The 17633-nt window shown below is 29.4% G+C and overlaps 1 protein-coding gene across 1 annotated transcript; it reads right to left on the bottom strand.

Annotated features, from left to right (window-relative positions):
* Positions 1 to 945: 945 nt before the first annotated feature.
* On the bottom strand, positions 946 to 7529 carry LOC112515925 (WD repeat-containing protein 55). The gene is made up of 16 exons (XM_025122902.1): positions 7379 to 7529; positions 6195 to 6326; positions 6055 to 6087; positions 5516 to 5580; positions 5304 to 5391; positions 5144 to 5216; positions 4069 to 4175; positions 3499 to 3541; positions 3338 to 3394; positions 2954 to 3030; positions 2777 to 2825; positions 2599 to 2645; positions 2448 to 2521; positions 2032 to 2087; positions 1792 to 1915; positions 946 to 1291 (listed from the first exon to the last, which is right to left on the bottom strand). The coding sequence occupies exons 2-16, from the start codon at positions 6287 to 6289 to the stop codon at positions 1221 to 1223; spliced, it is 1059 nt and encodes a 352-aa protein (XP_024978670.1). The 5' UTR covers positions 6290 to 6326; positions 7379 to 7529; the 3' UTR covers positions 946 to 1220.
* Between the last annotated feature and the right edge of the window lie 10104 nt (positions 7530 to 17633).

The following is a 17633-nucleotide window of genomic DNA, read 5'->3' as shown; positions in this document are numbered from 1 at the left end:
TTTATGCACAAAGTACTGTTTATTTATGATTACTTAAAATTTAAGATTACAAGTAAATTGTGCATAAGTACAACTTATTAAAGTTCCATACTTGAATTCGTCTAACTAAATGCAGATAAACATAATCAAATATTGGATAAACATTTCATTTTAAATATAAAAAAATTTAAAATATAATTAGGATAATCATTGAGTTCTAACAGAATACTTAGTTATTATCTTTATAAAAAATTATATTATTAAACCTAAATTAAATTTCTTTGTTACTAAAGCTAAATTAAATTATAATTAAAAAAATTTAATTAAGGAAATTACACCAAATCACAATAACTTTTAAAAAAATTAATTTAATACTGATATAGATATATATTTTTTAAAATTTTATGATATTTTTAAATTTATATTTCATTCAAAAATAAAAACATTATCACTTTCTCAAAACCACATAAAATCAATGCTTACTTAAAATTCAATATTACAAATAAATTATGCAAAAATACAACTTATTAAAGCTCGATGTTTGAATTCGTATAACTAATTACGGATAAACATGATCAAATAGAGGATAAACATCTTATTTTAAAATATAAAAATCTAAAATATAATTAAGATAATTATCAAATTCTAACAAAATAATTAATTATTATTTTTATAAGAAAATTATATTATTAAACCAAATATAAATTACTTCGTTATTGTATCTAAATTAAATTATAAAAAAAATTGAATTAAAAAAAATTACATAAAAAATGAGGAATTTTAAATAGTTAATTTGATACTAATATCGATATATTTTTATCAAAATTTTATGATATCTTCAAACTTATATTTTATTAAAAAATAAAAGCATCATCGCTTTCTCAAAATCACATACAACCATATTATTACATCGACTGAGATGAATAATAAAATTAAATATTAAAATCAAGATGTATTTCGCTGCATTGCGCGAATACCCTTCTAGTTAAGCATAACCAAAAGAGAAACCATAAACAAGTAGCTTAAGCTTAAAATTTTATAAAAAAAAAATGGTTGCAATCGCACTTCATAAAAAATCGTCACACGAGCAAAACATTGACCCGTTTCGAAAACAACTATGCTTATATCTTCGTAGAAACTTGACGAAAAACTATGCGAACAACGTAAAACAAGTAGAGAAGGCAACAATTCCGTAGCCTTTTTGATGTTTTCATGAACATCAGACTCACCACGAACGCAAACTATAAATCTGCAAAGAAATTACTTGCGGTATCAAGGCCTTTACTTCCTCCATTGTTCTTCCTCTTTGTGCCTAAACCAGCAAAAGCATGCAAAGTAGGTTAAAAAAACCAGGGATTATAACGGGTCATTGTTAATAAAAAGATATATCTGGTTTTCTCAAGTTAGAACTTAAATATCACGGGACCCGTAGTTGAAGTGGGCCATCACGGGGTTGGACTAAATGGGCAAGAGTGAGGTAGGTGAGCGAGAATTGTGAAAGGCTCTAGGGTTTTAATTTGAGATTGGTAGTTTAGTAATTTACCAATCTTGTTTAATCTCACTAATTTTTGTTTCACCTATTTTGTTGCGGCAAAAAAAGCATTTTTGTCCCACTCGGTCCTGTCATGTCCCGGTCTAATGTTGGGCCAAACGTCAGGCAACAAAATTTTGTTCCGTAATATCCCATCCTATCCCCCATGCCAAACTCATGAACCCAATTTTTTAAGAAACAGCTTTGCGAAATTCGTTTTTGATCTTATTGTTACTGTTTTGAGGACTGAATCCTTAAAAAAAATCAAGGAAATACACTACCTTTGGATGATTTTTGAAGGACATCATCGGTATCCGTATCCATCTCATCTTCATCACTGTCAGCAGCCGATTTACCCTCTACTTTCTTTCCAGAATCTTGCAGTAGACTATCGATATCCCACAGCTGCAAACACAAAACGGTGGAAGTTGGTTGCTTCTCCAATAAAAAAAAAGATGGAAAACTTTGCGGGCAATCGGACAATTATACAATATTTGCCTGGTGTAACACAAAGAACACACCTTCAATATCGAATCATGTGATATGCTTCCAAGAAACTTTCTATCATGAGAAAATGCTGAAACAAAAAGAGCACAAATTAGAGATAATCTTGTTGCAGAACATGGTAGTTATGGAGACGAATAAATCCCATATTGGTCCCCATTTGAATGAACATATATTTCACTTGATTCTTATTCTATCATCATGTGTTATTTCACTTGATAAACATATATTTGGTTCTCATGGTTCTCAACTTTTTGTGGTTCCCATTTGATTTTTCCCATATATAACATAGATGAATACATAATCCATATTCAAAAAACTATAAACGAAGCTTATTTGTGTTCCGATTTGATCTTTCCCATATATATATATATATCATGTAGATAATTTATAAATGTATAATTTATATATTCAAACCATAAACGAAGCTTACCAAGACGCTCAACAGGATACTCCGAGTGTTCTGCAATTGGCTGAATTACTCTGTTGGGTAATATACCTACCAAACTAAACACAATAAAAGAAAAAAGTTCATAAACTAATAGAAACTTGATTTAACATGATAACTACAAAAGCCTTCTCACCTAATAAGACCATTTTCAGTTCCAGTAATAACCCTCTCTTCATCAAGCTAAAGAAAATGGTAAAGGTAGATCAGTAATTTGTAATTATAACATCAGTAGGGATGACTAATGCTCGATTGAGATGCGACTGATGTCAACTTTTAACCCAAATAAAACTGTAAAAAAACAACAAACTCACCTTTAACAAGGCATTCACTGGATTTGGAGATAAACCGGTGAAGCGATCGCTGGAAATTATAAATAAATTAACATTTCCACAAAAAAAAAAAAACGATATTTTTCATGCTGCAGAGAAACTTCAGATTTCAAAAGCACATTGTAAATATCAAACATAGCCACCAGCATTCAGAATTACCTGCAATCCTTGAAAAAACCCCAAGAGTATAATAACATAGTTCCGCTTTCTGTCCCACATATAACTTTTCGACCATTCTGATACCAGAAACAACGGCATAAAGTACTGAAGAATTTGGACGGCAATATGAAATCAAACATGAACCGAGTAATCACCTCCCTATATTATATATTACTAGTTGTGTACCCGTGTGATGCAGCAGCATGTAAAATTTTATCCGAAATCAGAATGATAAATTTATGAATTCCTCGTTAAAGGTTTTCTTTACTGAATCTTGCATTTTACATTCCTTCTTGTGCTTAAAGTTTATCTTTCCCAAATTTTCAACAATACACAATTCAGAAGCCATCACTTTTTATGACATAACATACATCACATGCATACCTTCATTATCACTATAGACAATGGCTCGTCTTCAGAAAACTCTGATTGGGTTTGAACCTGGAATAATAAAGCAAGATTAGATGTATAGACATAAAATGTAGCAAAGATGATTTATTATATTATCTTAAAACCATTACATAAACACCCATAAGAACGGATACCTTGCTACTTCGCAGATTACAAACAGATAGAGTGCCATCTCCACTAGATAAGTTAAATAAAAACAAGAAAATATATTATAAATTAAGATGACCTACATGGAAGCTTCCATAAAACTGAAGAATAAAGAAATATAAGAACTTCCTATCTAATAGCTGATCGAGGAAAAAAGTGTTTTCTATCTGCTACTCCCTCTCCAGAAATAAATGTCCACAATGAAAATGGCACACAATTTTACAAATGTCTAATCATTACATTTTTTTAATTAACTAAATGGCAATTTTACCCTTAACAATAGTGGAGTAATGAATTTCTCCATCTTATAACTAAGGGTAGAATTGGAAAGTAGGCACTTACTTTTGAAGGTGGACACTTACTTTGGGAAAAACGAAAATAGAAATTTGGACACTTATTATGGTTAAAGATCATTTTGGGTTCACAAAACTAAACAAATTTTGGTCAAATTTAAATCTAAAAAGTACAAGGTCAAAATTTCAAAATCTGTTTCAAAAGGGAGGAACATCGTTCTTTGAACTATCTTTCTGCAAAGAAGAAAGAGCATTTTCTACTACCTTGTTCCCAAAAGTTTCATGGAATCAGGCTCAAAGGTTATATCAGTAATGTACTCTTCATGAACTTGAAATGAGTTGCAGCAGGACTGCTGTCTTGTATCCCATACCTACAATTAAGAGATGTATGAAAAAGAATAAAAAACAGTCCATATCTTGAATTTCCTTTTTTTCTATCTCTACAGGAGAGGATTAGCACAAATCAGGCTTAAGTGGATGGTAACTTTTTACTTATAGTTGGTACTAAACAATGTAGTTTTCACACCTTAGTTATGTTTATCTTGTACTTGCTTCTACTTATATTGTTACTTGTTGTTGCTTACTCAAATCTAGTTTCTCAAAAATTTAGCACATCTGTCTCTCTCTTTCTATTTGTATTGCTATTATTTGCTCATATCTAGCTTTTGAAATTTTACTATATCAGTATTTCTCCCTTTCAGACACTTTCTAGTAGTTGGGAATCTTCCAAGGAAACAACCGCTCCACTCTTTAGGGTAGAGGCCAAGTCTACTTACATCTTAACCCCCCCCCCCCCCCTCAAAGAGGCCATGACCCCACCTCCGTGGATCGTTTGGTTTGGTTTAGTTGGTACTAAACAGTACTCCTCCAGGTTTTGACAGCAAGATAATAATCCAGACTAATTTTTTTTGTTTCAACCACTATCTTCTTTTAAAATTCAATACCACACTTTATATTGGATGCTTAAATTTTGAAAGTAAATGCATACAATATGCATCAACTTGTGAATACCTATGTAAGTTTCTCCAATATGAAATTGCTTTGGGTTCTAGATTACAGTAAAGATTTTACTATAGCAACTAAATAGAGGAAGCTAAAACTATCCCACGTTTTTGGCTTGTTGCTTACCACTTTCCCGTAGAAGTTCAATATGTTTAACAAAATCGTCAACTAAAATTGCTAGAAAGATCACTATTCTAGTAAATGATATTATCTGACAGCCATTGGCAAGCTTTTCAGTCACAAAAGCAACATTTACTTCAGAGGCCTCCAATGAAATAGTAGCATATAGCAATTGTAGTATTCTTAGCAGATAACAAATAACTAATTTGATTGAAACCTTTATGCATCCTTCGTCACCTCCAGAAGCAATTGTTGTTTCTGTGAGATTAACCAACCGGTTGACAGCTTTCCTGCAAAGAAGATAATTTTTTAGACAAAATTAATTACTGGTAATCACTAAAACATCATCACCACTTACAGAAAATAAGAACACTTACTCATGAGAGCTTTCAAGACGAGCAACTGGAGATCCTGTTTCAACATCAGTGGCTAGGATTGAACAGTCTGGTGAACCCGTGAGGATTACTGAGGAAAGCGAATGCCCATAAGCATAAACAAATTTATGAGGAATAAAAGGCATTAAGCTCTTCATTCAGGAAATAAGTACTCAATCATGGTTTTATAGTATATAAACAGTGTTGTCCATTACCACGTCCCTCATTGATGAATCTAACAGCTCTGCATGATTCTTTGTGGGCACGAACCTTCAACACCCTACAATGATAGTTATCAAGAAACCCAGATCACAAGAAGAAAAAGAGATGAATAAAAATGGTTTCGACACATTTTTGAATTTAATCATTGCACCACCTCATGCAAAATCTTTATCTACAATGATCCCTGTTTGATCTCTAATCAGTTTTGGAATTCAAGCCCAGCTTGAGGTTACATTTGGCTTGGATCTGGAATTCCAATTGGAATTGAAGCAACATTATTTTCAAATTTTTAACTCAATGGGCATTAAGACTAACTACAAAACTCAAATTTCATGGCCCCACGTGCTACATGCATTAAATGTGTTCTCACAAGCATAATATGTGCTGTTGCAGTGATCATTTAATCAATTGTTATCACAATAGGAAATATGCATTTTCAGCAAGCAAAATAATATGGTTGACAATCATTTTCACCAAAAAGCAAACAACTTTCACACACTGAAATGTGTATATCTTGGAATCATATACTGACCTTTGTGGTTCAGAATCTTCAGCATAGCGATATCTGTAAAGCATATAGATTGTTCAGTTAGTTAATGATCAACTGCTAGTACCTACTATTTGCACATTGATGCAAAAAAAAATGAATAATATATGGAAGGATGGACTTACACAAAAAGGTTGCCGGTGATTAAACCAGCAGCAACTAGCTGGTTAGAGGGATGAAAATCGAGGTCGAATGCTATATTCTTCACATTAATCTCCATATAGATTGACAGAATATGCTATATTCTTCACCTTTATCTACATAATTTGAAGAAAAAAAGGTCAATCAAATAAAAACATAAATAGGAACACACCTTGCTACAAATTAATTTCCCCCTTCTTTTTAACAGCCTGATATGATTTTTCCACATGACGATTCCAGATAAACAATTTGATTAGGCTATTGCAGTTTGATTGAATGGTATGTGTACATACATGGATGGAGCTAGGAATTTAAGTGAGAGAGAGAGCCTACTATAATTATATAAATATTATGCAAAATACACAACGATAATATACTGCGGTTCGCTTTTCCATTTCACATGTTAATTGGATCCATGAGTTCTTGACTTCAATCATATTGGTAGCCCAATCTTATGTGAAATCAAAAACTTATCAAGAACAAGTGTGCTAGTTGACAAGTTAAAAACAATAACAAAAAGTTCAACGCTTATATAAGTAACAAAGAAGCAAGTGATGGTAATTATGCTGGGCTATCCGCTAAAAAATTTCTTGATATAATCAAGCTCAAGCCAGATTCTCTTTAACATTTGAATTTTTGCTCCAAAATATCTTGCTTCATTCAGTCTTCTTTATAGCAAGACTGTGTACTAAACTTGAAGCATCTTAAGTTGTGGTCGTCCAATGTTAGTTTTGGTCTTTACCTGCCTCTGTATTTCTGTTCTGTTGCCACATTTTCTGATCTGCATTCTTTACGTGGCACTCATCTTCTTTTTAACTTCATCTGCTACTATGGACTTTAGTTTGGGTTTCATCGTTTCCAGTTGGTTCAGATTATAGGTTGATTCCGAACGACCATATATCTAATCTAAAATTGGAATGAAGTCTGAATGGAGTAAAATTGAGTTGGTATTTAACCTCATAGAGTTGTTATGAACGAGCAAGTATAAAAGCCAGATGGTTTGTTCTAATCTCGAATAAAGGCTGTAATTCGTATAGCAATAAACCAGAAAATAGAAGAGGCAAACTCCCCATTAAAGCAAAACACATACTGAAAGGCAAAAGATTCAGCTAATTCGCCTAAATCTTAACGAGTAATTCACGTAAATCAGTAAAGATGAGATGCTTACCAGAAGAGAAAAAGATAAGAGGCGAATGGAGTTGTGGGTTGAGATGCGCGCCCTAACTTGGCAGTCGGAGGGTGTCTCCGTCGTGAGTCGGAGGGCGTCGTCGTCCTGAGGCCTGGGGGTTTTACACGAAGAAGATGTAAACCCTAAAAATATGAGTTTAGCCACGTTACTAAGGGGGGTGTTTGGGGTGTTTGGGATTGCTTATCAAAACGACTTATTGACTTATTTCAGTCTGGCACCGGAGATAAGCCATTTTGGAGTGTTTGGGTAAAAAAAAAAACTGCTTATACCGGTACCAAACCGGTAATAAGTCGTTTTTGATAAGTTAATCCATAGTGACTTATGAAAATTGACTTATTACCGATTTACCATTTTAACCCTGTCTAAACACCCCCCTAATCGATCACGTCTTCTCCAAAATCGATCAGATCTCCAGGTACGTCTTCTCCAAAATCGAGTTCTTCTCCAGAATCGAGTTCTTCTCCAGAATCGAGTTCTTCTCCAGGTACGATTTCTACAACCATGGAACTCGATTTACAACCATGGAACTCGATTTATTCAACCATGGAACTCGATTTCTTCAACCATGGAACTCGATTTGGAAGAACAATTTAGGGTTTGAGGTTACTGATTCACGATGGAACTCGATTTAGGGTTTTTGTTGGTTACTGTTGTGTGTGTTTTGACACTTTGGAAATGAAACAAGATAACGTCCTTTTTGGTCATTTTACATGTATAAGCAAAATTTACCAAACACTAAAAAAACAACTTATCAACTTATTGCTTTTTGGTACCGCTATAAGCTAATCCAAACACTTTTTACAAAAACTCCAGTTTGATACCACATAAGTTAATAAGCACTTTTACAAAAAAGCATAAGTTGTTTTAATAAGCAATCCCAAACACCCCCTAAGTGTTGGCGATGGGTATTTTGTAAAAACAACTTATTGATTTATTTTATTGTAATATTGATAATAAGTATTTTTGTGTATTTGCATAAATAATTTATATGGTTAATAAATTTTTTTTGAAAAAGTTAAATCATTTTGACTTATAATGAGTTAATAAGTGTTTTTGTAGAAAAACATAAGTTGTTTTAAATAAGTAATCTCAAACACCCTCTACAACTAGTGCATGCACCGTGCGATAACATTTTTTTTCTCGAGAAACATGTTAAGTTACAGTATAAAAAACATAATTTTGTTAATTAACTAATAAAATCTAATATAAAATAATTAATGTACTTAAAATATCCTAGATATAAATTGTTTTTATTTTTAGATTTTTTAATATGAAAACTATTAGGTTTTTATTTATCGATAGAGACTCGACCGTCGATTTAAACTTCAACATGATGTGAACTTTTGGGTGAAAGGTCATATATAAACCACAAAATATTTTTCATTTATGAAAATTAATTTGTCTTAATATCAAACTAGAATTCTATACATTCTTTTATTTATTTTATTAAATAAAATAGTGTTTTGAAAAGAGTTTTGTTTTGGATAAAATGATATATTCCCCTAATAATCTTTTATTTCAAACAAAAAAACAACAGTTACAAAAGAAAATTAGGCATCCTCAAGCAAATACATGTCTTCCAAAAACATAGTTTGACATTGAAAAATTCTCTAAAAGTATACTGTTTTACATTTTAAAATCCAATCATTCATATGTAAAATTGTAATTTTTTGTTTGTCTGCCTCTATATCACCAATTGAGCGAGTAATTTAAAATTAATTAAATATATTATATGACCATTTTCATCAAACCTTTTCCAAAACAAACACAATACTTACATTAAGATTCTTAGCATTCCCACTTTCAAACAGATCTCATGCATAGCTCAAAAATCGTATTATCATCAAATTAAATATTTCAATAAAAGAATTTTTTTTCCTTATGCATCTTTTGTATGTAATTAAACAAAAGAACCAAATCTAGCAGGAAACTATATCTATACTTATAATAAATAAGTAACTTGGGTGACACGTGTTATCTTCTGGGTAGTCGGTTTTCTTGTTTTTTTTGCCTAAACACGTATCTAGACACAATTTACATTAGTGGTTCAATTAGACTTATTTGAACGTATCTAGACACAATTTACATTAACAATTCAATTATATTCATTTGATTGATATGTATCATCTTATTCAATTAATCCCACTAATTTAGGATGCAATTGATTTTATTATTGGGTTAACTAATTCGTGTGGTAACTGATTCCCGAAAAAAAATGGTGTTTACTTTTAAGTTTAAATTCAATTTATTGATATAGTTTCATTTATAAATTCAATTATATTCTAAGGTTAACTTCATTTTATTCTAAACTCAATTTACTGAAAAGTTTTACTTCAGATTTATTTCAAGAGAACAAGCCTAAAGTCATTCTTCAAAGTTAACTCACTCGAACTCTGAAGTTTGCCTTTTCAGATATAGCTCACCCGAACTTTGGAGGCTCAACTCTAAAGTCTTTTGTTTCAGACTTAGAAGTTTGAACTCTGAAACCTTTTTTTTAGACTTAGAAAAAGAAGTCTAAAGTCTTCTTTTTCGGACTTAGAAGTTTGAACTCTGAAGTCTTTTACAAGTCTGAAGAGTACAAGTATGAAGAGTCATTTTTCAGAGTTAGCTCACCTGAATTCTGAAGTTTTCTTTTTCAGATTTAGCTCACCCGAACTCTGATTTTTTTTTCAGACTTAGAAGTTTGAACTCTAATTTAATGGGCGTGATTACATACTTCAGAGTTATTTCAAGAGTACAAGTCTGAAAAGTCATTCTTCAAATTTTATTTCAGAGTTATTTCCACAATACAAGTCTGAAAAGTCATTCTTCAAATTTTATTTTAGAGTTATTTCCACAATACAAGTCTGAAGAGTCATTCTTCAGAGTTAGCTCACCCAAACTCTCTAGTCTTCTTTTCCAGACGGAGCACCATGTAGAGCTTTTGGCTTACCTATACAGAGCTCTGAAGTCTGAAGAGTTATACTTAAGAATAATTTCAAGAGTACAAGTCTTGTAATAAACTTATCTAGACTTTGAAGATAAGTCTTTAAGACTTAGACTTAGTCTTGTAAGCCATATCCCCTCTGGTTGGTCTGGCTTCGGGATTGCTTTGTTTCTGGTTGTTTATTTAAACCTTGGAAAAAATATTCCAATCCATCATAAAGAAACCAGAGGGGCTCTGGTTGATCTTCACGTTTAACCAGAGGGTCTCTGATTGTAATTGGAACTCAAATTCTTTAAGTATTTAACATTTTTTTAACCCAAAGGCTCTGGTTGACCAGAAGGCCTTTGGTTGGCCTTGCTTTTAGGTGGTGAGTTCATAGGGGCTCTGGTTCTTAAGGACCAGAGGAGCTCTGGTTGGTCTTGCGCTGTATGATGCAAACTTTATCATTAAGTCATTTTCAAATATATTGGGTATTTGAATAAATCTGAACTCAAGGTCTTCAGACTTCGTCTTTAGATTTGACACATGCGCTCTTCTAAATTTAAATTCAATTTACCAATATAGTGTCATTGCTAAATTCAATTTTATTATAAGGTTAACTTCATTTTAACTAATTACTGATATAGTTTTATTTCTAAATTCAAGTCTGAAAAGTCATTATTCAGAGTTATACTTCAGAGTTATTTCGAGAGTACAAATCTGAATAGTCATTCTAAAGAGTTAGCTCACCTGAACTTTGAAGTCTATTTTTTCAGACTTAGCTCACTCAAACTCTAGAGTCTTCTTTTTCAGACTTAGAAGTCTGAACTTTGAAGTCTTTTTTTAACTTAGAAAAAGAAGTCTGGAGTCTTCTTTTCAGACTTAGAAGTCTGAACTCTGAAGTCTTCTTTTAGAGTTAGAAAAAGAAGTTTGAAGTCGTCTTTTTTAGACTTAAAAGTTTGAAATCTGAAGTCTTCTACAAGTTTGAAGAGTCATTATTCAGAGTTAGCTCTGAAGTCTTTTTTTTAGACTTACCTCACCCGAACTCTGAAGTCTGAACTCTAAAATCTTTTTTCAGACTTAAAAGTCTGAACTCTGATTTAGTGGGATTGAATTTATACTTCAGAGTTATTTCAATAATACAATTATGAAGAGTCATTCTTTAGAGTTTTACTTCAGAGTTATTTTCATAGTACAAGTCTGGAGAGTCATTCTTCAGAGTTAGCTCACTCGAACTCTGAAGCCTTCTTTTTCAGATGGAGCACCATGCAGAGTCTTTTGCATAGTGCATGCTGAGCTTCTGGCTTGCCTATACAGAGTTATGAAGTTTGAAGAGTTTTACTTCAGAGTTATTTCAAGAGTACAAGTCTAAAGTCATTTTTCAGAGTTATACTTCAAAGTTATTTCAAAAGTACAAGTCTGAAGAGTCATCTTAAATTTACTTCTAAGTTTAAATTTAATTTACTGATATAGTTTCATTCCTTAATTTTATTCTAGGGCTAACTTCATTTTAACTAATTATTGATATAGTTTCATTTCTAAATTCAAGTCTGAAGACTCATTTTTTAGAGTTATTATTCAGAGTTATTTCAAGAGTACAAGTCTGAAATAGCATCGTACTTTCGATGATCATTAATATCTGTAAGATAAGTTCCTGACATGATTTAATTTTTTCAAATTACCCCGTGTAATACATGAGATCGAACCTAGTTAGTATGACATATATAGGAACATAATGGAACCACCACCAATACTTACACATTCACTCTTGTTCCCTTACACCTATCATTTGGAATATAAGATAAAAAACAAAAAGATGCACCAAAACATAAGCCAAAGGACAACTACACAAACTTAATGACAAAGATAATACATCAAGTTTTATTGGGCTTTAAAATGGAATAATTAAACCCAAGAGAAGATTGAAAGAACCCTTATGCAAAGATGCAGTTAAATCTTAAGATGGAAAACAATCAGATCATATAACTTTGAGGAAAAAAAAGTCAACATATTTGAAATTTCTTGATGTTAAAGAGCTTTTGAGGCACCATATCACCAATTGCCTTCAATACTCCGACCATCAAAGCTCCGCTATGCAAAATTTTCTTTTAATAATTCTGACAAACAAACAAAAAAATCCAACTCATAATTGATAAAGAAATAACAGATCTCAATTCATGGTGCAACTTAAAACACAAAATCTACAAGAAAAAACTTTTCATTGATTATCATATGAAAAAAAAACGTAAATTTATAACTTATTTAACAAATTACCCAATTTTTGAAATTTGAAAAATATACAAATCCTAGAATAGACAATACCTTTATCCTTATAAATGCTAATGAAGTTGTGACGGATAGAGATAAATGTCTTTCATTGAAACCTCAAACTTGCTTCAAGTAGGAACTCAACTTAATCATAGCCCTATATAACATATTTGTATATAACACAAACACGCACATATATTTTGTACAACAACAAACCCTTTTTAAAATAAAAAAAGCTAAATCATGATAGCAATGTACTTTAAGTCTTCAACTATAAAAACAAAATGATTCACCTATTTTTTTTTTATGTATTTAGTTTAAATTAAAAAGTGTTCACTAAATGATTAATTCTTTCATTTTTTGTATTATGTTTTATTTCTAACAACTATTATTTATATAACATTTAATATAATTAAAAAACTTTTATTTTTATTTACTTTGTATTTTCTTAGTTTAACATTTTTCACAAAAGTCAATATTAAATTTTTTTTGCAATACTTTTACGACCATGTTGCTGAATGAGCATGTTGCAAAAACACTGTTTGAGCTTGGAAAGTAAATTACTTCGTGAAACCTTTGTCAATATTTGATTAACACTTTTGCAAAACCTAATAAACCCCATTTTGGGTTACAAAGAATTTATTTTAAGTTACCAAAGTACAAATTTTAAGACAGAAAAAAAAAGCATTACAATTTGCATAGGTAGGTGTATGAGAACATAGCAAACTAAAAAAACTTCACCTGATTAACGTAGTTACAGAAAACATAAAGGAGGATTTTTATTTATCTTTATCTTCTTTTAGGATAAAGAATATTGTTGATGTGAGTTCAAACCAAAAAAACACTCGAACATTTAAACAAATTGTTTGTATTCGTGTGTAGGAACGAATATGGGGGCCAAAATTATAACAACCGATAGAAAAGGACAGAAAGGTATAAAATACCATTCTCTGCAAATTTCACCATACTAATCTTCTGCAATGAAGTAGTCCCGGTTGAACTTCGATGCGTGTTAATGTTTTCATAAACATAATCTATTGTTTCTTGAATGCTAAAACTAAATTGAGATGAATTAGAAAGTGAGAAATAAAGAGAAGGAGAGATCAAAACTAAAGCAATCGAGAGGAGGGGCATAAAAATATAAAATTACCATTATCGTCAAAATTTCACCGTACTAATCTTTCGCTATAAAGTAGTCTTGTTTGAACTTGGGTGCGTGTGATAATGTTTTCAAGAACATAATCAATGGTTTTTCGATAACAATTTATGCCAATTAAATGGAGATTGAGAAATAAAGAGATGGAGAGATAAAAAGTTGGAGAAGGTAAATCAATTGCAATCTATACTATCTTATTAAGCAAATTTAGCAAAAGTCTTAAAATTCTAAATGACCAAAATACTCTTCATACTCACTTTTTCACCTTTTCACCCCCTCCTTTCCTCACATACACTCACCCTTTTTTTAAATTTACACTTTATACCCTATAATTAATTAATTAATTTACTTTATGTCATTTACTTTTAAATGTTTCATTTTAAACATTTATCAAATTAACATATATAATCGTATATCAATTAAAACATGTTTAAAAAATACATTTTTATTTTAACAAGTTACACCATTATAATCGTCTTGTTAATACCTTCGAAATGAGTCCAATATTGAATAGYTTTTGACTTAATTATATTATTATATATTATATATACTGTGAAAAAATATTTTTGAATATTTACGATTTATACTTTTATAGTTATTTATTTATATATATACTATATATTTTAGGGTTAGGCTGTCCAAATTGCATTGTATAATATGTTTTGAATTAATATGTTCTTGGGTTTTTTTGAAATATATATATATATATATATATATATATACATACATGTATTAATTCAACCTTAATCTGAGTTTTTGGACAAGAAAAAGGGTAAGTAGTTGAAATTTCATTCTAAAACCCATCTTTTTTTGTCTTTTCATGGCTTATCATCTGTCAAATTTGTAGTTTTCTTTATTGGTTTTGAGTGTTTATCTTAAAAYTCAAGTTTCTTGGTTTTTTGCTCTTGGTGTAAATCGAATACATTTGTGGAGTCGTTTAAATATGTTGGATTTTAAATATATTGGATTTTAAACTGTCATACAATTTTTTTTTCATCGATAGTCTGTAATTGGAACCATAACTCTTATTTATTCAAATTGTATTAATATGTAACGACCAAGTGTAACATATATCATCGTTAAATCTTATCTTATAAAACCAGTGGAACTTCAAATTTGTTAAAATTCATGGCTCTCGCCGCATTGCGCGGGTACATAACTAGTAAAGAATAAAAGAAATGTCTATCAAGAAGTTGAATAGTCTAGGAGGTTAAATTAAGTTGAATGCTTATTAAGAAGTTGAATAGTTTGGGAGATTAAACTTAAGTTGGATGTAAATTACCAAAAAAATGTCATTTATTATGAAACATTCGTTCTCTCTATAGGGGCATAATAGTCTTTAACTTGATTAATATTTTCAAAAATAAAAAATATGAGATAAAAGATAAAGGAGCTCCTAGCTTTTAGAATGAGTCACATCATACATAGTGGTTTCTTTTTTTAATATATATAAAGATTTCTTTCATATTCTCAGCCCACAACTTATAACTGTTTCAAACTTGGTGTGAACCGTTTTAATTTGGATGTTGAATTTTTATTATCCAATCGGATGATTTATAATTGAATGTCTAGTCATGATCAGTCGATTCTAATTACATTTGGATTATTTTTTGCATGTTGCTGGTTTTCGATTTAATTCAACTAGTATCGGAACCGTGTATTGTGTGGTAGCATGAGTACTTTGGTTAATAATATGAAGATTGTCTATATAAATACTAGAAAAGTATTTGCGCAATGCAGCGGGATACATCTTGATTTTAAAGTTTCGCTTTATTTTTTGTCTCTGTTGATATTATAACACGGTTTTATTTGATTTTGATAAAACGTTAATGTTTTATATTTTTGAATAAATATAAATTTGAATATCTTCTAAAATTTTAAAAAAATATATCGATCTGAATATCAAATTAACCATTTAAAAGTTAGCGTCTTCTGTATAATTTCTTTAATTCAAAATTTTATTATAATTTAATTTAGATTTAATCACAAAGTATTATCTTTTTGATTTAATAATGCAATTTTTTATGAAGATAATAGTTAATTATTCTGTTAAAACTCAAATATTATCCTAATTAATTTAGATTTTTTATATCTAAAATGAGATGTTTATCATTTATTTGATTACATTTATTTGCAGTTAGTTATATGAATTTAAAATTGATCTTTAATAAGTTGTGCTTACGCATAGTTACTTGTAATCTTGAATTTTAAGTAATATACATTAATAAACAGTAATTGATGCATAAAAAATAGTTTTTAAGAGTTTTTTTTTTATCAAATGCTTTATCTATACTACATTATAAAATATTTAACAAAAACTCTTAAAAACGATTTTTTATGCATGAAGTACTGTTTATTGATGCATATTACTTAAAATTTAAGATTACAAGTAAATTGTGTATAAATACAACTTATTAAAGTTTCATATTTGAATTCGTCTAACTAACTGCAGATAAACATAATCAAATATTGGATAAACATCTCATTTTAAATACATGATAATCATTGATAACTAACAGAATAGTTAGTTCTTATCTTTATAAAAAATTATAGTATTAAACCTAAATTAAATTTCTTTGTTACTAAACTAAACTTAAATTAAATTATAATTAAAAAAATTAATTAAGAAAATTACACMAAAACACAAGAACTTTTAAAAACATTAATTTAATATTGATATCGATATTTTTTTTAAATTTTATGATATTTATAAATTTATATTTTATTCAAAACTAAAAACATTATCATTTTCTCAAACCCACATAAAACCAATGTTTACTTAAAATTCAAGATTACAAGTAAATTATGCAAAATTATAACTTATTAAAGCTTGATGTTTGAATTCGTATAATTAATTGCGGATAAACATAATCAAATGGAAGATAAACATCTCATTTTTAAATATAAAAAATCTAAAATATAATTAGAATAATTATCGAGTTCTAACAAAATAATTAATTATTATCTTTATAAGAAAATTATATTATTAAACCAAATATAAATTACTTTGTTTTTGTACCTAAATTAAATTATAAAAAAATTGAATTAAAAAATTACACAAAAAATAAGAAATTTTAAATAGTTAATTTGATACTAATATCGATATATTTTTGTCAAATTTTTATGATATCTTTAAACTTATGTTTTATGCAAAAATAAAAATATCATTGTTTTCTCAAAATCACATAAGATCATAGTATAACATCGACTGAGATAAATAATAAAATGAAATATTAAAATTAAGATGTATCTCGTTGCATTACGCGAGTACCCTTCTAGCAATATAATATAGATATGTTAGTTGTTAATAGAATCATTAACAAATAGTATTCAAATAATTTGAAAAAATTAATAAAATCTAATTAGTGAAAACTTAATATATATCTATATCTATACTATATTATAAAACATTTGGTTAAAACTCTTAAAAACTCTTAAACCCGTTCATCCCTATCCGATTTCACCCTATTTCTGAATTCGTGTAACTAACTGCAGATAAACATAATCAAATACAGAATAAACATCTCATTTTAAATATAAAAAATCTAAAATATAATTACTATAATCATTAAATTCTAACGAAAACTTAATTATATCTTTATAAAATTTATAATATTAAACCAAAAATAAATTGTTTTATTATTAAACTTAAATTAAATTATATATAAAAAAATATATTCTATATTATAAATCATTTGACAAAAACTCTTAAAAACCACTTTTTATGCGTAAAGTACTGTTTATTAATGCATATGACTTAAAACTCAAGATTACAAGTAAATTGTGCGTATATACAACTTATTATTGCTCCATATATGAATTCGTGTAACTAACTGCAGATAAACACAATCAAATACAGGATAAACATCTCATTTTAAATATAAAAAATCTAAAATATAATTAGG

The sequence above is a fragment of the Cynara cardunculus genome (genome assembly GCF_001531365.2).
Source record: "Cynara cardunculus var. scolymus isolate 2C chromosome LG 7, CcrdV1, whole genome shotgun sequence".
NCBI classification, from domain to species: Eukaryota; Viridiplantae; Streptophyta; class Magnoliopsida; order Asterales; family Asteraceae; genus Cynara; species Cynara cardunculus.
This window is presented reverse-complemented; position numbering and strand designations above follow the sequence as displayed.